Here is a 26,105-nt window from a genome sequence, read left to right on the forward strand (position 1 = left end):
CCACACCCCCCAAAAATCACGCTTCAAACATTCCCTGAGGTACTGGCCCAAGACAATGGCAGTCTCAGATACCCCAACCCCACACTCTCTTCACCTGACAGCTTGGTTATTGGATGGACACCTACACTAGCGCAATACTCTCTGGCAGTAGGAGATGGCCTCAAGCAGCAGGAAGGAGTTCACAAGATGCTCATGTCAAGCCTAGTGGAAACATTTCACTTCCTGGGCTACCAGACAAGGCCTTGTCCCTGAAGCAATGCACATCCTGTTACTCCTTGAATCTCTCCTTTAATTGGAAGGACTCAGGACTGACCCTCAGTTCCATTGAGGTGCATACAGCTGCCATTAGCACCTTTCACCCATTGATGGATAGTTGTTCAATCTTTATCCACCTGTTAACTGCAGTTTTGCCTCCTGCAAAAATAAACCACCTAGTCAACTGATTGCCGCCCCCCCCACCATGTGACCTTAACTTAGTCTTCACCTCACTGACGACCTATGGTCTCATGCTCACTCTCTCTCCTTTCCATGAAAGTTCCCTTCCTTGTCACCATTACATTGGTTAGGAGAGAAAAGGTCCCTTAACAATTCCACCTCCAGTTCCTCTCCCAGGTGGTTTTCCAATTCCACCTCAAATCAACCCATATATTTACCTACCTTCTTCCCCAAACCTCACATCTCAAATGAGGAAAGAAGGCTTCACTCGGATGTTTGAAGGGCATTGGCTTTTTATCACAACCGAACAAAGCCCTTTCGGAAATCTCCCAGGGTTTGTTATCATAGCAGAGAATGAAAAACTATTTCCACCCACAGAGTCTGAGTGGTTCTCAGTACATTATGTGCTGTTATCAATTATCAGGATGACCTCTGCCTGAAGGGATTTGGGCCCATTCTACAAGAGCACAATCATCAACTACAGCCACACTCCACAACATGCCCCTTGCAGACATATGCAAGGCAGCCATGTGGAGTTTGGTACACACCTTTTCCATACACTATGCTCTAGTGCACAATTCCATGACAGATGCTTTGTTTGAAGCAGAAGACCTCCATTCCAGTCTCCTTGCACCATCCTCCCACACAAGTACTGTGTGTTAAATACAATAGGGACCATCACTCGAAAAAGAAAAAACGAGGTTGCTTAGTGTAAGTGAAGGTTCTTCGAGATATGTTGTCCCTATCTATTCCAAACTCACCCTCCTTCCCCTCTGCTGCAGAGTCAACAGCTCTGTGGTAGAGAAGGAACCAGAAACGCTGGCAGCCCAACTTGCCCTTTATCACCTGGGGCAAGACTACAAGGCCAGACGCACAGACTACCAAACAGTACTACTTTCAAAAGCTCTGGCACCAGGTGCATGGCACATGTGTATAATCCTCTGTGGAATACAGATAAGGACCACACATCTTGAAGAACCTTTACTTACCTGTAACTGATCTCGTCATCTTAAAAAGGCTACTACCACTACTGGCCAGCAACCTGGTTTCTAATGTCATGAGTGCAAGTCCTACAGCAGGACTTGGATTCCTCCCCAAGGACAACACAACAGTGAGGAGCATTTTCTTCTTCATGAGGGAGAGGCAGACAGAAGGAGTGAAGTTGAACAGAAGTCCCCTTTGTTTGCATGGGAGGCTGCTCAGACGGCACTTTTTGCCAGGAGCAGCGTGAATCACAATACATTTACCAATTTTACAGGAATGTGTAATACCTGCATTATTTGTCTACCTCTAATGCAGTAATCACCCTCCCTATCTACTTTGAATAAGGAGGAAACTAAAGCAGATTAATTTTGCTAGGAAAAGTGTAATTAAAAAAGGCTGTGCTAAGAGGAAATCAGCAGAACACACAGTACAGACTAATACAGCTAACAAACACTTTTCCATTGTCACTGCAACCTATACAAAAATTTAAGCTAACTTTGGGAACATTTTGTATTAAATAAGTTCTCACTTCTAAAAGAGTTTACTGAAAACATTTTAATGCTGTTTTCATACAATTAAATATCAATTATATACACATTAACAGAATGTCAGACTTTTATAAGGTCTTTTTGTAGTCTATTTTTTTTTAATCTTGATACAACCAGAACAGCTAAAGTAGAAGATCCTGTAGTCTTACAAGTATCAATCAAGTGTCATTTCTAGGCAAGTCTCATGAAAATGCTTCAGTTATTTAAGACTCAGCTTTAAAATTAAATCATGTATTGGAATACAATGCATCACTAGTAAAGGATTTATTTTCAAATTAGGATAAAGGCATGTTTATGAGATCTCTTCCTCATTGATAAGACTTTCTGAAAAAAGGTTACTTCACAAAAAAATAGATCTTATTTTTCCATCATTTTTAAATAATTACTTACACAGGTTTCAAAAAAGATCTTTGGCAGCATAAGGCCTAGCATGCTCACACAACAGTCCACTATTACCCCATAAGCCACATTAGGCAAGTAATTTATCTATTATCTTCTTTACTAGAGTTTTCCACTCTTAACACATCACTGGGTTAGTCTTGAGCACTGCTAGGATGCACAGGAACAGGAGCTTGCAGGTTCTCTCTCTTCATGAAAGAAATGTACGAACAGTACCCTTTATTGTCCCCCTGCAAATAGGGCATTTTCTTAGGGAAGGTGCACACTCTTTGCACACCACTAAGTGACCACATGGAATAAATACAATAGAAACTTCTTTGTCCATGCAAACTTTACAGGTTCTTTCCTCCTGTAATCTTCTCAGTTGTTCTTCCATGGGTAACCCTGAGAAGAGAACAAACAAACTTACCACCACAAAGAGATCTTCAAATGGCAGAACTGATTAGAGATGGGAAAGCAATAAAATTCAGTACGACTGCCACCCAGTACAAAATATGCCTTGTGAGGTATCATTTCAAAATGACCACCACACGGATCATTGATATTCTTGTGTCATGTATGTCAGAAGTGCATATTAAGGGTTATAGAAATTATGACTAAAATGTGTTTACCACACAAGTCCGGGAAGGGGGGGGGGGGGAAAACCAGTTTCTGATAGACAAAGGACAAGCTTATGCCTCATGCCAGAGGTCAAAGTTGACTGGCAACCACCTGCCAAAGAATGGCCACTTGACAATGAAGGGGTGCAGGAACAAACTGATCTGCATTTCAGCAAGGAACAACATAGAACCTCTTTCACCCTGAGACTTCAGGTCTCCATCCTCAGAGCTGGAATGAACTTTATCTAGGGGTAACCTTCAGGAAAATACATTTCAAAGGGTTACTAGACTATAAAAGTGAGGGGCAAAAAAAACCACTGCAAGCTCACTCTCTTTCTCCTAAGACAAAGGAACCAGCCCTTTGACTTTAGTGGGGGAGACCCTGACCTGAGAATTTGGTCAGCCATGTTGCTGGGATCATGTGGTAAGGATTTTACTCTGAACCCAGTCTAGCTTGTTAAGTTTTAGCTACTAGAAAGTGAGTATTTTTATTTCTCTTGTAACTATTTCTGACTTTAATGCCTTATAGTTGTACTCACCTAAGATGTCTTTAGTTAAATAAGCTTGGTTTGGTTTGAATTAGAGAATAAAATGGTATTGTTTAAAATGAACTACACCGGACCCTCGCTAAAACGTGCATCTATATAGCGCGAATTCACATATAACACGGTCGCGGCCATGGATCCCAAATTTAATTACTTTAATTGCAATTCATTTTAACACAATCCTCCCGTTAATGCGGTACCACGCATGGATCCCAAATCCCACATTCTAGCGAGGGTCCAGTGTGTTTGGTAACTAGTTGAAGTCACAAGCTGTTGAATACTGACCCTTTGCAGGGGGAACAGACCTGGAAAGGGCTGCATAGTGAAGTAAACACAGTTTTGGGAAAAATTTGGGACTGGGATTGTGTTGAGGTCACTCTGCAAGTAGTAACCAAGGCTGATGGAAGCCAAAGTGTGACAAGAGTGTTGCTAACAGGCTGCTGGAGTCAGAGCCACCAAACCAGGACTGTAGCTATACACAGACATTCAGAGTAACTTGCATGCTCGTAGGCTGTTTGTGAGCAGCAAAAGTTGGGAGCTACAACAGTAAAGCATTATGAGGCAATCAGGTCACAGGGCAGGTGGTGACAACCCCTCACTAGTCTGGATTACACCTCTGAATGTGACAGTGGCAAAGAGAAAAATTTGTTGTGAGAACCTCAGTTATTGCCCAAACCACTCAAATGAATAAAACTGAAAATTTACCTGAAATGTCTTCTGTGGGGACATACTTCATGTTTTTTTCAACTAAAATGACAAAAAGAACATTTTAGTCACTGGAATTATCTATATTCCAGTAGAATCTTTAACTAATGCTTTACTACTCTACCTCAGACTGTATTACTAGAGCCCTGCATGGATACAAGATTTATATCCGCAGAGCTGCAGGGCTCTACTAGGAACAACAGTGACGAAAGCAGCAGCATGTCAGGCTGTTGCTTGCAGGACCCAGGAGAGGCAGATCACTGCATGAAAGGGATTCTTGTCCGGGAGCACATGAGCCACTTGCGCACACTAGCACAACCAGGGACAGCTGCTGGTGAGCCTGGTGCCCAGACCAGTGGGTAAGGCTGGGGGAGGTACAGCCACGCTGAAGAAGCTGCCCAGACTGGGCGCTGGCTCCTGCGAGCAGCAGCAGCCTGACATACTGCAGCTTTCACTATTGTGGTTCCTGGTAGAGCCCTGCAGCTCCGCAGATATCCGCTTTATATCCATGGACATCCGCAGATATAAATTTTGTATCCGTGCAGGGATCTATGTATTACTAAAAAAATAAAGATGGTTAGACTTAGGAAATAAGTTTATCAATCTTCTGGGGAAAAGAAAAAGGAAAAAAAAAAGTACATCTGTCAGTCAAACTCACCAAATAAATCTTTGTACAACATAGGATCACACTCTCGCAGGCAGTTTCGGAATATGTGGGCTGCTGCATTTCCTTTCACTAAAATCATATCAATCAGTTCCCTTGCTTGCAATGGCGTTTGGGTTTTTTGTTTAATAACATCACGTTCAAGTTCAGTTATCACTTTGGCCGATAGTAAACTCTCCAGGATAGGAAGCACACATGTCAAATGCTGAAACAAAGCCATTCGATTCTTCCGGATTAAGGACAGGTCATCTTAAATTCAAGGGGAAAATTCAGTAAGTTACTAGTAACAATGCAACTTGATTCTTTTCATTCTTCATTTCACTTCCCACTCCATATCAGTAATACACACTATTAAATCACATGAGAGGCAGACAAGTAGTTTGAGTATTGTAAAGTTTTACAAAGTCCCCCTTCTCCTCCAAAGTAGCGAGGCCACCTTATACATTATTTCCCAACTCACCACAGTGAAAGGTATATTTATTGCACAAGTGGAATGCACAGACCCAAAGGCCTATGTGTGTCGTCACCACTGGCTTATCAAGTCAAAAATCACTGCCAGTCAAAAATACTGTTAAATCAGTGTGGACTAAGTATTTTTTTAAAAAACCATAGGGACAGAGTTATGCATGGGGAAGACAAACAGTACAGAACACTCAGCAAAAACAACCCCAAACAAACCACACCTTATTGTACAATTGTGTTTTATATTCTCCAGATTGTGGCTGTCCAATTTCTACTATGGTTTAATGACTAGAAATGTACCATGTTGTGACATCTCCGCTGTTGGCATATAGTGAGCCAGGATGACATACACAGTACTTTAATATGCTGTGCTACAGAAATTATGTTCATTAAATCATGGCTCCTACTGTTTTTCAAGAGTTTCAAAGCCAGACTGCATGCTTGTGAGGTTTTGAAACTGAAAAGCAAATATTAAAAATCAGAAGTATAGGGCTGGACGGGGTCTTGAGAGGTCATCTAGTCCACCCCCCTGCACTGAGGCAAGACCATATATAACTAGACCATCCCTGACAGGTATTTGTCCAACCTGTTCTTTAAAAGACTCCAGGGACAGGGATTTCAGTCTCCTTTGGTAAGATGTTCCACTACTTAACTAATCTTATTGTTAGAAAGTTTTTCCCTAACATCTAACCTAGATCTTCCTTGCTGCAGATTAAGCCCATTACTTTTCCCTACCTTCAGTAGACATGGAGGAGAACTGCTCTCTGCCTCTTTATAGAACAGACTTGAAATATAGTATGTGCTATTTTATCTGTACCCATTTCCTCTCTCCCGCATAGTCTTCTTTTCTCAAGGCTAAACATGACCAGGTTATGGTTTAAAAACAAACCAAACAAAAATCCCACAAACTTTCCTCATTAACCAAGTTAAAAACACCCCTAAAATTCTATTAGTCTTTTTCACAACTGCATCACATTGTTGACACATTGTACTTGTGACCCTTTAACCCCCAGATACTTTTCTGCAGTTTTTCCACTTAGCTATTTATTTCTCATTTCATAATTGTGCATTTAACTTTTTCCTTCCTAAGTGCACTTGTCTTTATTATATTTCATTTTGTAGATTTTAGATCTGTTCTCCAGTCTGTTAATGTCATTTTGAATTCTAATATCCTCCAAAAGTGCTTGTAATCCTTCCCAGCTTGGTGTCACCTGCAAATTCCAAAAACTACTCTGAGTATGGTCTTTCAGCCAGCCACCTGCCTTATAGTCATTTCACCTAGACCAGTGGTTTTCAACCTGTGGTCTGCAGGCCCCTGGGGACCCATAGACTACACCTAGGATTTCCAAAGGGGTCTGTATCTCCATTTGAAGTTTAAGGGCCCACAAATGAAAAAGAAAAAAGAAAAAAAGAAAAAAAAAGTTGAAAGCCACTAACCTAGTTGAAAGCCACTAACCTAGTGAAAGCCACTAACCTAGTGAAAGCCACATCTCCCTAGTTTACTGATGAGACTGTCATATGGCATTGTGTCAAAAGCCTTACTTTAAAAGCCAAAAACCAACCAATATCTACCACCATATCTATCCCTCCAATCCCCAAGTCACTGGGCCAATAACCCTACCAAAGAAGGAAATTAGGTTGGTTTGACAAGATTTGTTCTTGGCAAAACCATGTTGACTATTACTTATCAGCCAACTATCCTCTAGGAGGTTACAAAATGATTGTTTAATTTGTTCCAGTATCTTTCCAGGTATTGAAGTTAGGCCCACTGGTCTGTAATTCCCCAGGTCTTCAATGTTTCCCTTTCTAAAGGTGGGGAAACATAGTAGCTTTCTTCTTTGCTCCTCTGGGACCTCACCTGTCCACCATGAGCTCTTGAAGATAAGCAATAGTTCTAAGATTGCATAAGGAATTAGCTGAAGCACTTCAGGGTGAATTTTGACAGACCCTACTGACTTAACTACATCTAACTTCAAGGAATATCAATAAAAAAAAATATCTGGCCTCTTGTACATTAATCTCCATGTTTTTATTATTGCTGAGAAGTCACAGAAGTAACAGAGCTGACCAGTAGTAACTTTAGGAGACTGAAATTATATTTATAATCGTTTCTATGTGGTGGAAGTTTTACTATATAGAGGAGTCACAGTTTTGGTTTATATGATGGACCTAACACCACATATAGGCATATGGACAAAAATATGGTCTTGATCCTGCAGAGCATTATGCAGGTGGACTCATGGACCATATCGAGCCCCAATGAAATATGGGGTGCATCACTAAGGATAATTCCAGGATTGAGGCCTAAATTCCACACTGATATCCAGATGACACAGTGTTAATCCTTTATATTTACCTTTAAAACACACACAAAAAAAATTACCAAAGCTCATGAATACAAGTGTCCCCAGAATTAGACCAAAAAGCAAACAGATAATCTAACAACGAGGATAAGTGTATTATTAGTGCCCTATGCATACCCGATGCCACTTCTTCAGATTGTCTCTCCTTTTCCTCTTCCCTTTTTTCATCTTCTGCAGTAAGCAGATCGGACACAAGATCATTAACAGTCTTGTAATTTTCCTCAGTCGCTAAGATTTTACTCTGAACTGTCTGCTTTATTAGTCTTCTACTAAAGCCCATCTCCAAGGCTGCTTTAACCACTGGGGTGTTCATCATGATTGCATCTTCTGAATGGCTTTCTCCAGATTCTGAATGAATAGCTATTCATGAAGGGGAAGAAAGACAAAGAAAAAAAGATACTTTAGAGGATTTGAAAAAAACTTTAGATATTTTTAGCATCTTCAGTATATAAATGAGATTTAGCGTAAAAAAATCATTTAATGACATGGGCCTAACTTTTTAAAATCAAGATATTTTTACTTAGAACTCCGTTTAGAATTTTATTAGACTGTATTTCAACAAAAAAAAGCTTTGTTACAATAACAAAAATCCAATTTAAAGCAGCAAAAGCAGGGAAAACCCAGAGGTCACGCCATTGTTGAACAGCGTCATTAGATTAGAACTGAAAAAGAATGGTAAAAAAAATTAGTTATGGAAATACCTCCCTTTCTTATAGCATACCAAGTTCTTGAGTCACATCTGCATTAATAGAATGGTTACAGTTCTACTATTGGTCATCCTTTTCCTGGCACTTAGCTAACTAAGCGTAATAGTCGGAAATCTGACTCATCTCACTGCCTCAGCAGGGGCCACTGCCACTATGGGGAATTCACCCCCAGAGAAGTCAGACAGCAGTGTCATCATACTTGGGTATTCAACTGAATAAGAGCAGCTTTACAGCCCCAGAGGAAGCTCTCTGGAAGGCTGCACTTCTTCAGTATGTCCCCAAGCTGGCTTGGCCATTCCCTCTCCCTGGCTATTGCTGCCCACTTTTGAAGGTGCTGACGTAGCTGCAGGCTCCCAGCAGGGTAGGGTTGTAGGTATCTTGTGTAATCACAACACCCTCTAAGGAGCTCTGATACCAGGGTGGTCCATACTCTGGGTTACTCTAGCAGAAGCTGGTGTAACCAACAATAAGTCCATTGAGTCCAGTTAGAGAACACGCAAACAGAGGCAAACTCTTCAGAAACTATACAGTATGTATACAAATCCCAAGTATTGTGGAAATTATGAAGGGATGAGAAATTTCTCTTGCAACGAACTTGAAGGGAATATTGTAGCATAAAGTTTCCTACACACCTCACTGACATTTTAAGTACACTACATAACTGTCAAAAAAAGCTTTGACCTGCTGGGAAGCATTCCAATGCTGCTGCTTTCTAAAATGCTATGAATTGCTTAGCAAGCTAATTTTGGAAAGCATCCATACAAAAGTTCTATTTATATTTACATTAGGTTTATAAGTGTGCTGAAAGTCTTATCACTATGTAGCTTGAAAGACATTAACTAAAATGTACATACTTGGTGGATTGGCACTTTCATCCACAGGGGTATCTGAAGTTGACAAGAGCTATGGAATGCAAAGGAACAGCATTTAAAAACAAAAAACAAAAAACAAACAAGTCAGCATACAACGCTTTGCATACAAATCTGATAATTCCAGAGCATTCTTTTCCACAAAAATTAAGTGCTTTACTAAAGGAGGAAGGGATAGCTCAGTGGTTTGAGCATTGGCCTGCTAAACCCAGGGTTGTGAGTTCAATCCTTGAGGGGAGCCACTTAGGGATCTGGGGCAAAAAATCAGTACTTGGTCCTGCTAGTGAAGGCAGGGGGCTGGACTCAATGACCTTTCAAGGTCCCTTCCAGTTCTAGGAGATAGATATCTCATATTATTATTATAAGGAAGAACTTGGTACAAATAATGAAGTTATTGTAGCATTTAAGAGCCCCAATCAGGGGCCAGGCCCCATTGTGCTAGTCTCTGTCCAGCCACACTCCACCCAAAGATTTGCAATTAAGAATTTTAACTCAAATAGCCTAAGTGAAGTATTTGTAGATAGGATTATACAAGTCTTACAAACAATTTGTACTGCGAATGTGCATTGAGGTAAATCCAGGCAGTTTATACCAACACAAGCTTTTCTCTTCCAAATTAAGTTACTCACTATGCCTTTTGTTTATGCAAAATATAAACTTGTTACAAACAAACAGCTTACTTAAAAAAAGTCCCACAAGAGAGGCACCTGGAACCAATTTCTGTACTAGCACGTACTAATCTGCATTAGTCACTAAGCCTTGTGTAATCAGAATTTAACTTCTTTATACTCAAAGTCTAGAGCAGGGGTTGGCAACCTCTGGTACGCGGCTCGCCAGGGTAAGCACCCGGTGGGCCGGGCCAGTTTGTTTACCTGCCACGTCGGCAGGTTCGGCCGATCGCGGCTCCCACTGGCCGCGGTTCACCATACCAGCCAGCACATCCCTCGCCCGCACCGCTTCCCGCCGTCCCCATTGGCCTGGGACAGCAAACCGGTGGACCGTGGCTCCCACTGGCCACGAACCTGCCGACGCGGCAGGTAAACAAACTGGCCTGGCCTGCAAGGGTGCTTACCTTGGCAAGCCGCATGCCAGAGGTTGCCAACCCCTGGTCTAGAGCTCTCATTGCCTCACACCAAGTGTCATAAGGTTTGACTGTAAATAGCTGTGAAGCTCTTCAAATGACAAGTCCCCATGCTACCAGATCTATTTTCAATATCAATTCTCAAAAATACAAAAACTGCTCATGGAAGATGTGCAAAGAGTCAGTTTTGAAGACCATCAATTAGAATTGGTTCATCTCATTTTCATGTAAAGCTTTTCATTCATGAACTGTCAATCAAACTTAAAACTCATACCTGTCAAACTACTTAGAGCAATATCTGGAAAGTGGGGGAGGGAGGAAAGTTATGTACCACCATCTAATGCTGATATTAGCAACCAGAAAAATTACATAAAAATTCTAGTTTACCTGTTCAAGGAGATGTGGGAATCTCGCCTGAATTTGATTGACAAACTCTCGCCCTTTTATTCGCAGTAGATACTCACATCTAAAACATTAACAGAATACAAAAGTTACAATATTTTTTTCTCATATAGACTAGTTAAGAGCCACACAGAATAAGAAGCCTACAATACTGTGCTCAGTTAGGCCCCAATTCAGGGAAGCACTTAAACACATACTTAAAAGTTAAGCACATGATTAAGTCCCAGTGACTTCAATGGAACTTTAGCTCACACTTAAGTATCCTTACTGAAGAGGGATGTTTTGCTGAATCATCTTAATATGGCCTAATTTCTGTATTTATCAGATATAAATGTGATCTCATCAATACCAAAGCATTCAGTAATAGATACCTTTTAGTGTACAACCTCAACAGCTTTTAAACTCAGCCAATACTCCACCCCTCCCCCAAAATCACTCAGTGTCTACAAACTAGTCTAAATTTAAAAAAAAAAAAAAACACAATGAAATGGATATCAAAAAATTAAAGGTTTTAAAACGTATCAGTCCACACTTTGCACTAGTAAAGCAATTTAAACTTTACTCAAGATAAAAAAAATACAATGATAAAGTTAATGGGGGAGGTGAACAAGGAGCTAAGCAAAAGTTGGATGTTGAACTTAAGTTTAATAGCTGATGGTAAACGGTGTCAAAGATTAGCATACAAAACACTATTTTTCCTGTACTGTTCTCAACTTCATGAAAGCTATTTAAAAATCATTAACATATGGGGAGATTTTCAAAAGGTACAAATAGTAGTTGTGTCTTACTGACATCTGTCTTTGAAAATCTCCCCCATAGTTATTAGCATCATTATTTCCCCCATTTTATTATTCAGCAGTAGAGATGTTCTCACTCAATTCTTTCCATCTGGAACACACAGAAAAAGAAAAAAAAAGCCCTCTTGTAGAGTGACAATTTCAAAAGCACTCACATTGGCCTAACTCTGCTCCCACTGACAAATTTCAAGATAAAAATTATAAGGGAAGGTCTGAAAAGGCTTGGCATTGGCCTAATTCTTCCACTTACAGAGCTTTTCAAACAGTTACCTTGGAAACCATTTAGCATGCTCAATCCATGGATCATCTCCAGACTCCCAACACCTTAATCCACCATCACAGCAAAAACATTTGACATCATCATTACGACCTTTAAAAGCAAGTTTACAAAGTATTCAATAAGTGTTCACACAAGCCATTGCTTAGTTTATTTCTTTTAGAATTTGCTAAGACATTAGATAGGTTAACTTTTCTTACCTACGTAATAAAACCCAGCATTTGCAAGTTGTTCAGGTCGAACTGGAATTCTTGTTGGCCAGTTTATGAATGTTTTAACACGAGCCACGTGGGTTTGCATGCTCTGGTTAGAAATGCTGAATATTGGATGGCCTCTAGTTTTATTTTCCACAAAAGGGCAGTTAGGAAAGTATCTCCGATGTTCTGACATGGCATTATCCTTCGGTTCCCAGTTACTTAGTTGACCCCCACAGGTAAAGCAAGCAACTTTGTCTCCTGGCCCAGTATAGTAAAATCCAGCTTTGGCCAGATCTGTTGGGGATAGAAATGTCAGGGGCCATGTCTGAAAAGTACATAGCCTAGCATCTTCTGTGCTCATTGCAGGATTATAAAAGTTAGATCGCAGGTGTGATGGGTCCTGAACAGCCCTAGAAGTTACTGGTTCTTGAGGAAAACTGGAGAAAGTAGTGCTGAAAAAGCCAATTTGTTCTAAGCTTGGAGCAACAGTTATGGAATGCAAAGATGGTGAAAGACTGTTTATTGTGGCTGGAGGTGAGAAGGCTGAATGAGAGGATGATCCAAGATTACTAACTGAAAGCAAATTCTGAACAAAGCTGCAACTAGGATAGAGCTGTTTATGTTTTTCCAGAGCACTGTCACCTTGTTTCCAGTTATCCAACATCAAGCCACAACTGAAGCATTTAACTTTATCTTTCACACCAGTGTAATAAAACCCAGCTCGAGCAAGACTCCTTTCAGACACTGGCACGTTGAGAGGGAAAGTAGAAAACGTGGACATTCTGTAGAGCTCACATGACAACTCATACTTCAGTTCACACACCGTGCTGTTATTCATCAGATTAGCCAGGAACGAGCTGCTTTCCACTATGTTCATAATGAAATATTAGGGAAGAATGGGACAAGTCTTTCTCTGGGAGGTAGTTTTGTGCATGGAGGTGATTTTGAATAACTCCCAGGCCATATAAAAGAGTAAGGACCTGAAAGTGAAACATTTTGGTTTGTAACACTGAACGCATGTGAAAGGAATGAATTATGATTAATAAACAGATTTGATACATGTGGGAAGTCCTGCTTTTATTTTAATCTGCAAAACTGCTTTCAGTGGAGAAGTTACACAATCTCAACACTCTAGGAGGTACAGAAAGTATGTCAACTGGACTTCCCTGTCACAATACATCACATTTTCCTTAGTATACTGTACTTCTCATCTCACAGTCAATGGCACTTTGGTGCAGAAGGGGGTTGGGTGGAAGAGATACAGAAAAATATGTAAGGGTGATCAAAATCCACCCCAATAAAGAAACTAAAATGGATAAAACTGAAGACACTGCATCTTAATATCATGCTCCAATTTAAAATTGTGTTTATTTCATCCTAGATAGCCAATACGAATGCAGCTTTTATACATCTGAAAAGATTTTGTATTGATAAGAGTGTCGTATACTTATGTTGAAATTCTAACCTGAGACATTACAGAGGCACAAACATAACAGCCCCAAAACTTCTAAAGGTGTATTCGTACGTCAGACTGCCAAAACAAAATACCCTTTGTTTTAGCAATCCTCACCCAAAGATATGCAAGACACTACAAACAAAATTAAAGGTTATACTCAACAACCTTACATACAGCAGAGCTATAGCTCCGGCAAGAATGATTCTTGACCATAGCAGTGACAACACCAACTTGTCACAGATACCCACTGGCTTGGAACAGACCCAGTGTGTTTTCTTCCATGACACTCTCAACTCTGGGCATCATAAACTTAGCCAGGTTGCTTGGGTACAAGTATACTCTTATAACATTTAATACAAATATATGGCTTTATGTTAGAATATTCTAGTATTTTATATGGATTAATTAAAAGATCTCTGTAGGCCATGTTCAGAAAGCAAACAGAACTTACACTGGTCAATACAGAAATATATTTTGTTAACTTTAGTTTCTTTATTTGTGCACAAAACTACCTCCCAGATTTCAGACTGAAGTCCCTTTTAAGGGGCTTAGGCCTCCATACTGAGATTTGTAGTTCACAAGAAGAAATTGTAGAGATCTGTAGTCTGAAACATCCAATTCCTTTGTGCTGCCAAAACCTGTAAACGAGAAAAGACATTTTTCTTATAAAACAAGATAAATTAGGCATATTTGTTGTAGCTGTCATCTACAGTATTTCTCAAATTATAAACCTGCTGAACATTAGAATTGCAAAGCCAGTTTTTTTAATTTTTGGCCAGCAGGTTTCAGGATAGTTAATGAAGGTCACTTCCATAAACACTGACATCAAAACCTATTCCCACCTTGTTAACCTGTACCGAAAAATTTGGAAAAGTGAATGATTTAATTTCGTAAGTTGTCAAATATTTGGTAGATAAAGACTATAGATAAGTGGCCCGGTCTACATACAAAGTTGTACTGATATGACCAATGGTGTTATTTTACATAGCTTTAGTTAAGTTTAAAGATGCAACCTAAACAGATACAAGCCAGGTTTAAACAGGTATAAAACAGCACACACAAAAGTTGCACCAATTCACCTAAACCAATTTAAATTAAACAAGGGCTTGTCTAAACTCAGGAGTTGTCTAATGACTTATAGAATGCTTTTTAAAAATGCCAAAAAACAAAAGAAAAAAATACCAAGCCCACAAAATACCACCAAAAATTCCAGGTGAGAGCAGAAGATAGAAATCAGAGTCTAATTTTAGAGTCTTCTTTTTTGCTGTGTTTCAAGCTTTCTGAAGTGTTCCACACTTTCATTAAAATACACACAACACTTCTTCCCATTGGAAACAGAGTCAACACAAATATGCATCTGCCAGAATGACACACCCCCTACAGAAACGATCTCCAAGCAAGCAGCAGAGTACTCCCCACCCACTTCAGTTTGGTGATGGCTCATTGATACCATGGTATTTAAATGATTAGGCACAGTGAGTTGTGGGTGCAGGAGATCAGCCTTCTCTTCTCCCTTCTGCCCCATCCCTGACCATAGCTGCGTGGAGTAACCTAGCTGCCCCTCCAACATGATGGGAGGGGACAGGGAAGCTTTGCCAAATTTTAGTGGCATTGCAACTCCATGTGTCAGGTGGGCAGCTGGGCCAACTTTGAGTGAGTGGCATTGTGACCTGGACCACATGGCTGCAACCCCACTCAAATATGGGTGCAGTCAGACTATTAATCTAGGTTCCCTCTTTAGCAAAATTCTGGTTTGCCCCAGATGGTCATACTAACTCTAGTTTCTTAATCAAGGATATTAAATACAACAACAAAAAGTTATGCAAAGTTGTACAATAAAAAGTCAAGTAATGCAAGTGTTAAATACTGCTTCTAGGAACACAGGAATTACCACACTAGATCAGAACTATGGTCCAGCTAGTTCAGTATCCAGTCTCTGACAGCTGCCCACACCAGATGCCTCAGAGGAAGTACATGAAACCCCACAGTAGACAGATGTGGGACAGTCTGCCTCGCATAAGGGTTGAATCCTGAATAATTGGAGGCTGGTTTATGCCCCAAGCATGAGGCTTTATATATCTTCCAAATCTTTTCATTTACAATTGTAGTTAATGCTAACTCTGGATATTCTTGTAATCCATATAATCATCCAATCCCTCTTTGAATTGTGCTAAATTTTTGGTCTCAGTGGTATGTTGTGGCAGTGAGTTCCACAGTCTAGTCACACACTGAGTAAAAAAGTATTTCCTTTAATCAATTTTCAATTTGCCACCATTTTTTTTAAATATTCCCTTGTTCTTGTACTATGAAATAGAGAACAGATGCCCCAGTCTAACTTCAACTTCACTTCTTATTCATCTCCTTTCTAAGGGCATGCCTACACAGGGGCAATCAGGAAAGTTAGGGCCAAATAACTGAAAGTATGATGACAATGTTCATAAGTGGGTTAATTCATCATGTGGATACTTTTATTCAGGAGTGAAGTGGTCTGAGTTCCCTGTCGCCAAATCCTCATTGAAGAGCATCACATGGGGGTTTCCACACACTTGAATTCAGGCGCACTGACATCACGCCTGCAGTTGATTTGCCTTAACTTTCCTGAGTAACGCCTTGTAGGCATGTCCTAAAATAATCAATCCCAGTCTTGTAAATCTCTCTTCATGTATTTTTCCAGGCTCTTGATCATTCTCATTGCCCTCCTCTGAATCCCCTCTACTTCTGTAGTATCCCTTTGAGATGGGGCGACCAGTGGTGCACACAGTATTCCAGATTTGGACATACCATCAATTTATATTATGGCATATTAATGAGTTGAGATCATAAATTTAGTGGAAGGTACTGGAAGATACAGAAGGGGAGTTTTACCCTCCAGTAAGCATTACTTTGCGCTTATCAAGCAACATCTTGTCCATTTACCAAGTTTGGTTAAGTCCCCATGAAGTCATCTCTGGACTTGACTAACCTTAGTACTTTAATGGGTCCATTATAGTTTTACTTGCATTGAAATGACCTCATCTTTTGCATTTATGATTTTTTTGCAGTTTTAACAATACAAACATGAGCCCATCACATCCTACAATGTCCACACATGCTTAACTTTCCACAGTGAATGGCCTCATTGACTTCAATGGGGCTACCTGCAGTGTGTAAAGTCAACCACATCTCAAATGCATCTGACGAAGTGGGTATTCACCCACAAAAGCTTATGCTCCAATACTTCTGTTAGTCTATAAGGTGCCACAGGACTCTTTGTCGCTTTTTACAGATCCAGACTAATACAGCTACCTCTACGATACTTCACATCTCAAATAAAAGCAGCAAAGAATCCTGTGGCACCTTATAGACTAACAGACATTTTGCAGCATGAGCTTTCGTGGGTGAATACCCACTTCTTCGGACACAGCCTTTTGCATTTAATAAAGTTTAAAATTAACTAGATGCTTAAACTAATACTTTAGCCTTCTTGCAGTTTTGAAATTTTAGACCTTTTCAGTTAAAGCAAGAAAGGGATAATTATGGGAAACAATTCACCACCAGCTCCCACACAAGAGTGTGAGCACATGTCACCCCACGCTTATTCATCCACCCCTTAAACTCAAGTTTCAGGCTGCACCATCCACACCATGCAAGCCTAGCCCTAGCCCTACCCCTGACTGACTGACTGAAGTAATGTCGCCAGTTATCACAATTTGATCCCAAGTCTCACACTCTTTACTACTGAAGACAAGTGGTTACATAAGAACCTCAGCTTCCGTTTTTTAACTAACTCTCAGGGTTGCAGAGAGCTTGGAAACATGATGCCCCCAGCGCAGCCGGCAGGCTCAAAAAAACAAAACAAAAATCCAAAATTCACAGCAAACCAACCCCAATAATTACTTTAAACCCGTCATATTTTGAGGTCCTCAACTCACGCGTGGGCTTGGCAAGATGGTGAGTCTCTCTCTCACACACACACACAGAGTTAATAGAGTACCACGTACCTGGCACCATCCCACCCTCCGCCAGCAGCTCCCACCTCCGGGCACAGCCCCACACCCGCGTCACCGCCCGCCCGGCTGCCCAGCGCCGTTACCCGTTACACGAGATTTGCATTGACGCAGTCAGCGCCCGCGCACCGCGCTCCCCACGGCACGGACCCACCTCACCACCCGCCATCTCGAGCCCCCCCGCACGCCGCGGCTGAGGCTCGCGCCGCCCCTCCCCAGCACCCGCCGCGCGGGGCTTAGCGCAGGACTTGCCCCCCCCCCTCGGGCTGCGATACTCACCCAGGCTGGGCCGCGCGCAGTTCTCAGCGGCCGCGCCGGTCCCACACAGTATATATACCGCGGCCGGCTGGCCAGGGTCCCTCGGAGGCCTCGTCCCGCCTCGCGGAAACTCCCTCCTCCGCCAAACAACGTCCGAGGCTCCGCCCTGGGGAAAAGTACCCGGTCGGACAGACTGCGCATGCGCGCGACCTGGGCGGTGACAGGGCGGCCGCGGGGTGCAGCCAGTGTGTGGCTGGCGCTCGGGTCCCAGAGAGCCTGTCGCGTCCTCGGCCCGGCTGCGCGCAGGGAGCGCGCGCTCTCGAGGCACCCGCCCAGCCTGAATCCTGCCCCTCCCCCCCGTCCCATGGCATGAGGAGAAACCAAGCAAACTCCTTACAACTGCCCCAAACACTCCCCCTCCCCCTGAAGCCTGCGTTCAAGCACTGACCAAACCTGGACCTTTGCCATCTTCAGCCCCAGATCCCGCAGGGGTCAAGTAGGACTAGCCCCCTGCATTCTCTGTTTTGGCAGTACACCGTGGGGAGTGGGGCCAAAAAATAGCGGGATCCACTAGAAACCTGCTTACCAGATCCAGGTTTATGCGGTGCTCATGCATATAAATTGGGGTTGGGTTGGTCAGTAAGTGCAGTAGGAACAGCTAGACTTGCTTCCTAGTTTGATGTACAATTTGGGGACTTGGGATCAAAATGGTCAGGAATCAGAGCCAGCTTTTAGGGGAATGTTCAGGGGGCCGACCACATAACAGCTCTTCAGGGCTCCCAAGGCTTCTGAATGAAGGGCTGCTTTCTCAGCAAGCAAGGAAGGGAAGGGGAGGATTAAAGAATAGAATCAGGCCCTTTGATCAAAACTCCTGTCCATATCAATGGATTAAGATGCAACCTGTAATCTCCTTTAGGGAAATTTTAAATATCTTCTTGGAAATGCACGGGAAAATCCTTCCTCACAAATGCACAGTTAAAAAAAACCAACAAAACACCCTGTCTGTGGGTAAATCCAAACTAAAAGCATATTCCTCCCTAAGGGTCCCATCCCACTCCCATTAAAGTCAGTACCAAAACTCCCACTGACTCAAATGGTCCAGGATCAGGCCCCAAATGTGTGAGACTTTCCTTCAGGGTTTTTTTTCCCCTTCACCTCTTGCTCATTCACATAATCACACTGACTAAGGGCCTGCTCCTGTTCCCACCAAAGTTAAGAGGAACATTAGGTACTTTCCTCTTTCTAGGGGAAACCCCGCAGAAATATGTGTGTCTGTCTGTCTGTGTGTGTGTATTTCCCCTACCCCCACCGCTGGGGGAATTCCAAAGGCCTGATCTATTTCCTGCTTTTATGTGTGGGTGTGTCAAGTTAGACTGGAAGGCAGCAGCTTTTGCATCCCTCCTTTTTATTCTGATCACAACCATACATCACTCCTTAAGGGGAAATGCCACAGAGAGAAAGGGCGACAGAGTAAGTAGACAGAGTAAATTATAGTATAGCTCTTGCCCTACAACATGAGGGTTTTAGCAATCTTCTGGTCTCTTGTCAGCAGATCCTTGTTCTGTGCCACCATCATCCCCCTTTCTGAGATCTGTCACTAACAATCAGCTCCATTTCTCCTCCCCTCACAACATTGCCAACTCTCATGATTTTGTCATGAGTCTCATGATAATTATTGTTTTCCTTAAATTAGCCCCAGCTCCTGGAGTCAAGTGGATATGTGATTATTTCAGCCTTCATTCTTAAAGAAAAAGTGCCGTAAATTTCTAGCCCTTGTGGCTGTGTAGAAAACTTCAAAGGGTGACCTCAGTACACCCTAAAGGCTCAAAAAAGCAGAAGGCAAATAGGAATACCAAATCTATTATTTTTACACAATCATGTAAATCTCATAATATGATCTCATTTAAAGCCAATCTCATGATTTTTTGGTGAATCTGATTCATGATTTTTGAACATTGGGGGTTGGCAATACTGCCTCTGTCTCCCTGAGCTGGGGAGGAGGAAGAGCTTCTTTTTGGCAGTGTTATGAACTTTGCTTCTCTCTTACTGGTGCTGGGACAGATATCACCAGAACATCTACAGAGTGGACCTCTAGCAGGAGGTATAAACTTTCAAACTTTCAAAACTTTAAAGAAAAGACTGTAAAATGTCAGAGGGGAAAAAAGAAACAGAAAGAGGACACAGAATGGAATGCAGTCAAATTTATATCAGCCTGGTTTCAGATTGAATCTCCACACAGGAATTTGAAAAAAATTCCACAAGAGACCCCCCTAACACTGACTATTGAGGTTCAAAATCTCCCAACACAATCATGGTATCACCTTCTCTTTCCTTATACAGAATAAATACAAGATGAAAAAGCCCCACTATGGGTTTTTTTTTCAAGTAGGGATGAGGGGTGGGGTGTTTTTGCAATTGGGAACTGAAGGTGTGCAATATAGGAAGCAAAACTGATTTGTACATTATGACACCATGGCTAACTTTTTATAGCAAGAGGTTCCGGTAAAATGCATTTACAAAAGACCCTATAACCCCGTTTACTCAATCTCTCTGACATTTCCTGTTAAGGTAGAATGTAATTTGTCATCACTGCTAATACTTTGGGTCAATCCTGCCAGGTGCTGAGCACTGTTGAAAAGTACAGACTTCAGTTGGGGTTTTTTATCTATCTTATCATTTTATAATGCTGTCCATCACTCTATTAGCTATGCATACAGTAATTGGAACCTCCCAGGAGGCTTTCAACATGTTGCAGGATCAGGGACATATGGAATTGGACTGTTCCAAATTAGCCTCCTCCAGGGATCCTGAGTTCTTCTTCTCTCTGTCCAATTCCAGGTAGAGATAGCAGGAGCCGAATTCCGGAGGTGAAAACAAAGGGAAAAAAACCCAATCAATTTATTAATTTAAGAATTAAAAAGAGGTAATGGAATTATTGAATATTGAAAATGTGTGGTTAGCAATATTGCCAATCCAAAGTTTAAAAATCATCTGTCAACACTCCCCAATCAAGATTAGCCCAAAAATCATGAGATTTTTTTTAAACTGTGTATATATTTATTCAGTTTTTGCCTATCTTTTGATTTTTGAACTGCTCCAGCCCACCTCCAGTGTGTGTCTGAGTTAATTACAGAGTTGTCCAATCCCACATTTATAGAGTAAGGTGATTTTGTCACCCATTGCAGGAGTTCTCACTGGAAGACCAAACTGAGGTCAAATTGCACAATTTGTACAAAGCACCAAATGATCTGGAGCTTCCAACTTGTCTCCAACTCCCCAGTTAACACCACGCATCTCAAGACTTGCGATAAAATCACACAAGTTGGCAACATGTCTTTATGCTGACCTCCATCAGATGGTGAATGGTTGATTTGACAAAGTAAATATTCATTTTAACTATCCTAATTACAATTACGAAAGTAGCACACCAAACACTTTTGAGTTTCAGATGTAGTTCACTAGGTATTAAAGCTTTAGAACCACTTTACTACCGGGAAAATACATGAAAAATACCATGCGCTGACAGACAGACAGACACAGTATTAGAGTTTAGATTTCCCTTCTCCTACCACAAACAACAACAAAAAATTACAGAAATAATTTTGAGTTTCTAAGGACTTTCCCAAAAGATCTAAAGCATGTCAGCTCCACTACACTTTAATTTTCTTTCCTCATGCTGTTCCATCTCTGAAGTCCTATCCCCCTCTCCAGATTGCTTTAGTCCAAAGTGATAAAATATACAGCATAAATTGCTTCTCTTTGCAATACATTTCTGAATATCTCCCAGTCATAAGGGTGCACATTAGTGTGCCCTCTCTAAACCTCCTCCTCCGTGAAATTTTGGAGGAAACCCTATTTTCCACTTCCACTCAGTTAGAAATAATCAGTTTCAAAATATTTAGTTAGGGTTCAATCTTAACAAAACCCAGTCTTGCCATGCATGAAGATTATCAGTGACTTTTAACTCTAATGGTTTCTTGAGATTTAACTGTACCCATGCATAGTTCACTGTAAATATGTAGCAATTAATTAGTGTGCCTGTATTGTATATAACTAGATACAAATACCCTGTGCAATTTAAAATATTTTTTCTATCTGTAATTTTAATGAACAACAGAACTCCCAAATTCATTTGTTATTTTCTAGGAACGGTTAATCATAGTGGACCTATAGCCTGCTTGGTAAAAAGGCTAGTTAAGACTGGTGCCCATGTATCACCCACATCCCCATAAGAACAGAGATAATTTCCTGGTCCCCACATTTCTCAGGTTTAGAAAAGGTGAAAGAGGGCATTAAAGCACTTCTAACTGGCATGGTCTAGTAGTCATGCTGATGCAACCCACCTTGAATTATTGAATAATAGTAGCCACTCAGCACACTGGCTGGATCTACAACCTCACATAAGAGCGTAGATTTCATCTGTTGATCTACCTTGAGGCAAAAGTTAGAATCCTGCATAAAGTTGGTGAATAAATTCTGGTGACTCATTCTGGCAGATGTGGTTTGTTAACTCCATCAGGATATAAAATGGAAGACCTGTTGCCCAGAGGTAATGGGAAAGAGAGAGATTTTGAGGGAAGCCTTAGGAAAGGTACATTTAGAGAGAAATAATATCAAGCTTAGCTTAAGCTGTCATGCTTGTATTACCAGTCCCAGAAAGGAGGGAAATGACCTCTTATATCATGTGGGGAAATCTGACAGACTGTGACCTGAAAGTCTCTGTGAATTCAAGCTGATTCATTTGTGTCTGATCAGAGAGTATCTATCAGAGTATCTCTATTATTTTAATGATTTTTTAATTATCCTATTTGTTGTGGCATTTTGGGACCATGACATACATGAAAAGCAATACATTCCATGTAACTGTCCACAGAAGACAAGTACTCTGGACCCATCATTAGAAAAAAACCATTCCACACGAGTCATATCGCATAACCTCACAAATACATAAGCAGAAAGGTGTGCCTTGCAATTCTGTGCTGAAGGTCAGCAAATGCAAAGTCCGGAGAGTTTCCACTGTCTTTACAAGCCAGATGAAACTCAGTTTTACCGACCTGCCCACACAAATGAGCCACAGGGACAAACGTTAAAGTTTAAGTAAATCTTGTGGGTTTTGCTGTTGGCTGGTTTTTTCCTCCCCTCATTGCTTATGGGGGAATTGCTCCAAATGCTAAGAGTAGTAGTTAGATTAGAATCGAAAACATATCAGATCACGAGGACGAGCTGAGGCTGCTGTGTCAGAGACTAGCTTCACTCACAAATACTCACTTTGAAAAAGGGATTAGAATGAGTTACAGACCAATCTTGGCCTACTTTTATTTTAATTCCTTTAAAAGATTTGATAACTTGCCAATCTGCTAATAGTTTTTCTGTTTCCCTGTTTCTAAGAAGACAATCTTCACTCTGCTGATGATATCATAAGCAGTAGAGGCAGCAAGGAGAAAAGCTCTATTGCTAAATCGGGGGCCAGTGCAGCAAAGAGACAAGCACCCTTCACGCCTCAAAAAAGAGCCAAAGTTGGATGGAGGGAGGCAAGGAATGTGCCCCTGAGGAGATCAGCAGACTGGTATTCAATTAAATCAGCTTGTTTCAAAATTGAGTTCCAGGCTCTTGGTCCCTCCCACAGAGCTGCCTGTCTGTCTACCAGTCACGTACTACTGTGCACCAACATCTCTTCTTGTGCTGCCATAAGGCCTGCTCCAACTCCCATTGACATCAGTGTGAATCTTTCCACTGACTTCAGTGAGAGCAGGTTTGGGCCAATAGAGAAGGGAGTGGGGGGCACTTACCCATGTCTCCTGCCTGACCTCAGTGCAGGGAGAGGGACTGGCAAGATCCTGGCAGCAGCACAGAGGGAAGCATCAGCATGTACTGGGTATCAGTCAAGCAGCTCTATGTTTGTTGTCTATGTATTTACTTAAACTGTGGTTGTGACTGTAGGATCTGATTGCCTGTGGTATGTGGAAGCACAGCACTCATGGGGCTAGTTTGACTGCATGACATTTCACCAGTATTGAAGCATTAATGCATGTTTGTTTTGCAGAACAGGGCCGGCCTTAGCGGTGGGCCACCTGGTGGCCACCCAGGGAGCCTAATGGTCAAGGGGGCACCGTGGGGCAGCACAGAGGTGTGCGCTGCTGGTGAAGTGTCAGAAACTGTTCCCTGGGGAGCTCTACATGGGGGGGGGCACCTAGATTTCTCCCTGCTTCCTCCTGGCGGAGGAACAGGAGGTGCGGAGAGCAGTGGTGCACAGATACTGCTCACACACACACCCCCGCCCATGTTCCTCCATGCCCCCCTAGGGAGCTGCAAAGGGCGGGGAGTGAGGAGCAACACCAAGTGCTCCATGCATCCAGGTCATTTTCCCCACCTAGGCTGTACTGTGCAGCGAGCATCAGGAGCTGCTGCTCTCCTGCCCTCCCCTTATGCAGCCCAGGTGGGGAAAGTGACCTGGATGAGGGGAGCTCTGATGTCTCTCCTCCGTAGGGATGCCCAGAGGAGCAGTGTCGGAGTGGGGGAGTGAGCAGCAATGCCAGCTGCTCCGTGAATCCAGGTCAGTTTTCCCACATGGGTGGAAGGGTGTGTGTGTAGGGGTTGGGGTGAAGGGGGCACAGTGCAAGGATTGGGGCATGGGAGGGGGCAGGGGCTGGGGGCACAGGAGGGAGGTGCAAGGATGAAGAGGGAGTGCAGAGACTGGGGCACAGGAGGGTCAGGCACAGGAGGGAGGTGCAGGGGTGAAAAGGGAAGTGCAGGGGTTGGGGTGCAGGAGGGAGGTGCAGAGGTAAAGAGGGAGTGCAGGGGTTGGGGCAAAGAGGGCACATGCAGTGGTTAGGGGCAAGGGGGGGCGTGCAAGGGTTGGGGTGAAAGAGTAATGGGGGGCACACACAGTGACCAGGGGCACTAAAATACAAGTTCAACCAGGGCATTATTTTTGGCCAGCCGTGGCAGAGAATAAAGAATGCCCTTGATACATAAGCTTCTCCCCTAACCCCATCCCTGCATGAGCCACATTGGGGGATAATTGAATAAGACTGGGTGAGTCAGCTCATCAGCTGAGGACTGTGAAATGGGAGACAGGAAGGAAGAGAAGGGAAGGCTGGAAGGAAGGGCTAAAAAGCTCAGGCTTTCAGAGAGGTAAGTTTTCCCTTCTTTGGTGTCTAAGGTGTAAGTTGAAGCTTGGGAAATGCCTTAAGGTGATGAGCAATGAAATTGAATAAGACATTGTAGATAAAGTACACTCTGGTAAACCTATGGTGGAGTGTGTGAGGATTGCTGTCACTGCTGCTGAGTTAAGTTACATTTCTGCTAATGCAAAATGCAACGGAGTAAGTGACGTTAAGACACTGGGTAACATTTTTGTAAGTTTCTAGGCTTAGTTACTTAAGTCCCACTTTAAAAAATGATTTGTGCATTTAGGGCCCAGATTTTCAAAGGAATGTAGTTGCCTAACTCATATTGATTGCAATGAGAATTAGGTGCCTAAATACCCTTTGAGAATCTGGGCTTTAAGACCCTAAATCTCATTGAAAGTCAATGGGACTTAGGTTTGTAATATTGCCGGTCACCTTTGAAAATGGGACATAAGTACTTTTGAAAACTTTACCCTATATCTTAAATGTGATGAACAAGAAACTTTTATTTGACGGAATGCTCTTTTTAAATCATTATAAATCAATATAACACTCCCAGGGTAAAGTACAGTGCAGTTGTACCTAGCATGGCTAAAGAGCTTGATCCTTGGACTCCTAAAACACTCTAGTGTCTTGTTAAATCTATAACTAGTCCTTACAGACTTGAATGCTGGCACAGCAAATACCTTTTCCATTTGAAATACTAATGGAATCTCTTGCTCTTGATTTTCTCCCCCCAACAGCATTAATGGGAGGTGGGGAGGAGGTCCCCTAACTATCTTTAGTACAATTTTAATAGGTTCCTGCTGTTCAGAGACAGGTGGGGGTTTTCTTTACTTTCTAAACATCCATTACCTACAAGTTGAATCTTAAACTTCTTTAACTAGATCTGTTCACGGCTTAAACAACTTTGTGTGGCAGGGACACCACCACTGGCAAACAGAGGGTTAACTTACAGCTTGGTTGCTCCTGTCCTCTCTTCACAGGGCCACAAGGAAGAGAAGAGGGAATGGCTGGAAGTTTCAGACTAATCAACTTCCCCAACAGGGAGGCATGAAACTCTGGTTGAGAGACACAGAGGATGTCTTTCCCCAGTCAGCCCATGAGGTCTGCCTCCATCTCCACTGTGTTAAATTTTGAAACAAGCACCTTTATGCTTTCTCCCTGGCTGCCCCTCATGCCCTGGAGAAGCTCCCCATAAACATTCAAAAAACAAATTCATTATCTTCCTTCAAAACCTT

The 26,105-nt window shown here is 42.1% G+C and overlaps 1 protein-coding gene across 3 annotated transcripts; it reads right to left on the reverse strand.

Moving 5' to 3' along the window:
- Positions 1-1,781: 1,781 nt before the first annotated feature.
- LOC123371486 (inhibitor of apoptosis protein-like) lies at positions 1,782-17,892 on the reverse strand. Of its 3 annotated transcripts, none has more exons than XM_045019184.1 (10): positions 17,756-17,892; positions 14,003-14,128; positions 12,038-13,014; positions 11,831-11,930; positions 10,749-10,827; positions 9,266-9,314; positions 7,822-8,064; positions 4,874-5,128; positions 4,216-4,257; positions 1,782-2,750 (listed from the first exon to the last, which is right to left on the reverse strand). In XM_045019184.1, exons 3-10 carry the CDS (start codon positions 12,909-12,911, stop codon positions 2,557-2,559), a joined length of 1,836 nt encoding a protein of 611 aa, XP_044875119.1. In that variant the 5' UTR covers positions 12,912-13,014; positions 14,003-14,128; positions 17,756-17,892; the 3' UTR covers positions 1,782-2,556. The 3 variants fall into 3 exon arrangements, with proteins under 3 accessions (XP_044875119.1, XP_044875112.1, XP_044875103.1); XM_045019177.1 differs by having other exon boundaries at positions 13,942-14,128; XM_045019168.1 differs by having other exon boundaries at positions 12,038-14,128.
- Positions 17,893-26,105: the final 8,213 nt, after the last annotated feature.

Source organism: Mauremys mutica, chromosome 1 (genome assembly GCF_020497125.1).
Source record: "Mauremys mutica isolate MM-2020 ecotype Southern chromosome 1, ASM2049712v1, whole genome shotgun sequence".
Lineage (NCBI taxonomy): Eukaryota > Metazoa > Chordata > Testudines > Geoemydidae > Mauremys > Mauremys mutica.

What these genes read in the sequence shown, in the direction of transcription:
- LOC123371486 (XM_045019184.1), bottom strand. Translation starts at nt 12,911, where the DNA reads ATGAACATAGTGGAAAGCAGCTCGTTCCTGGCTAATCTGATGAATAAC. An exon ending in CATGCTAAATGGTTTCCAAG is followed by an intron (nt 10,828 to 11,830) that starts GTAACTGTTTGA and finishes TTAATGTTTTAG; the next exon opens with ATGTGAGTATCTACTGCGAA. An exon ending in GTTGTACAAAGATTTATTTG is followed by an intron (nt 4,258 to 4,873) that starts GTGAGTTTGACT and finishes TTGTCATTTTAG; the next exon opens with TTGAAAAAAACATGAAGTAT.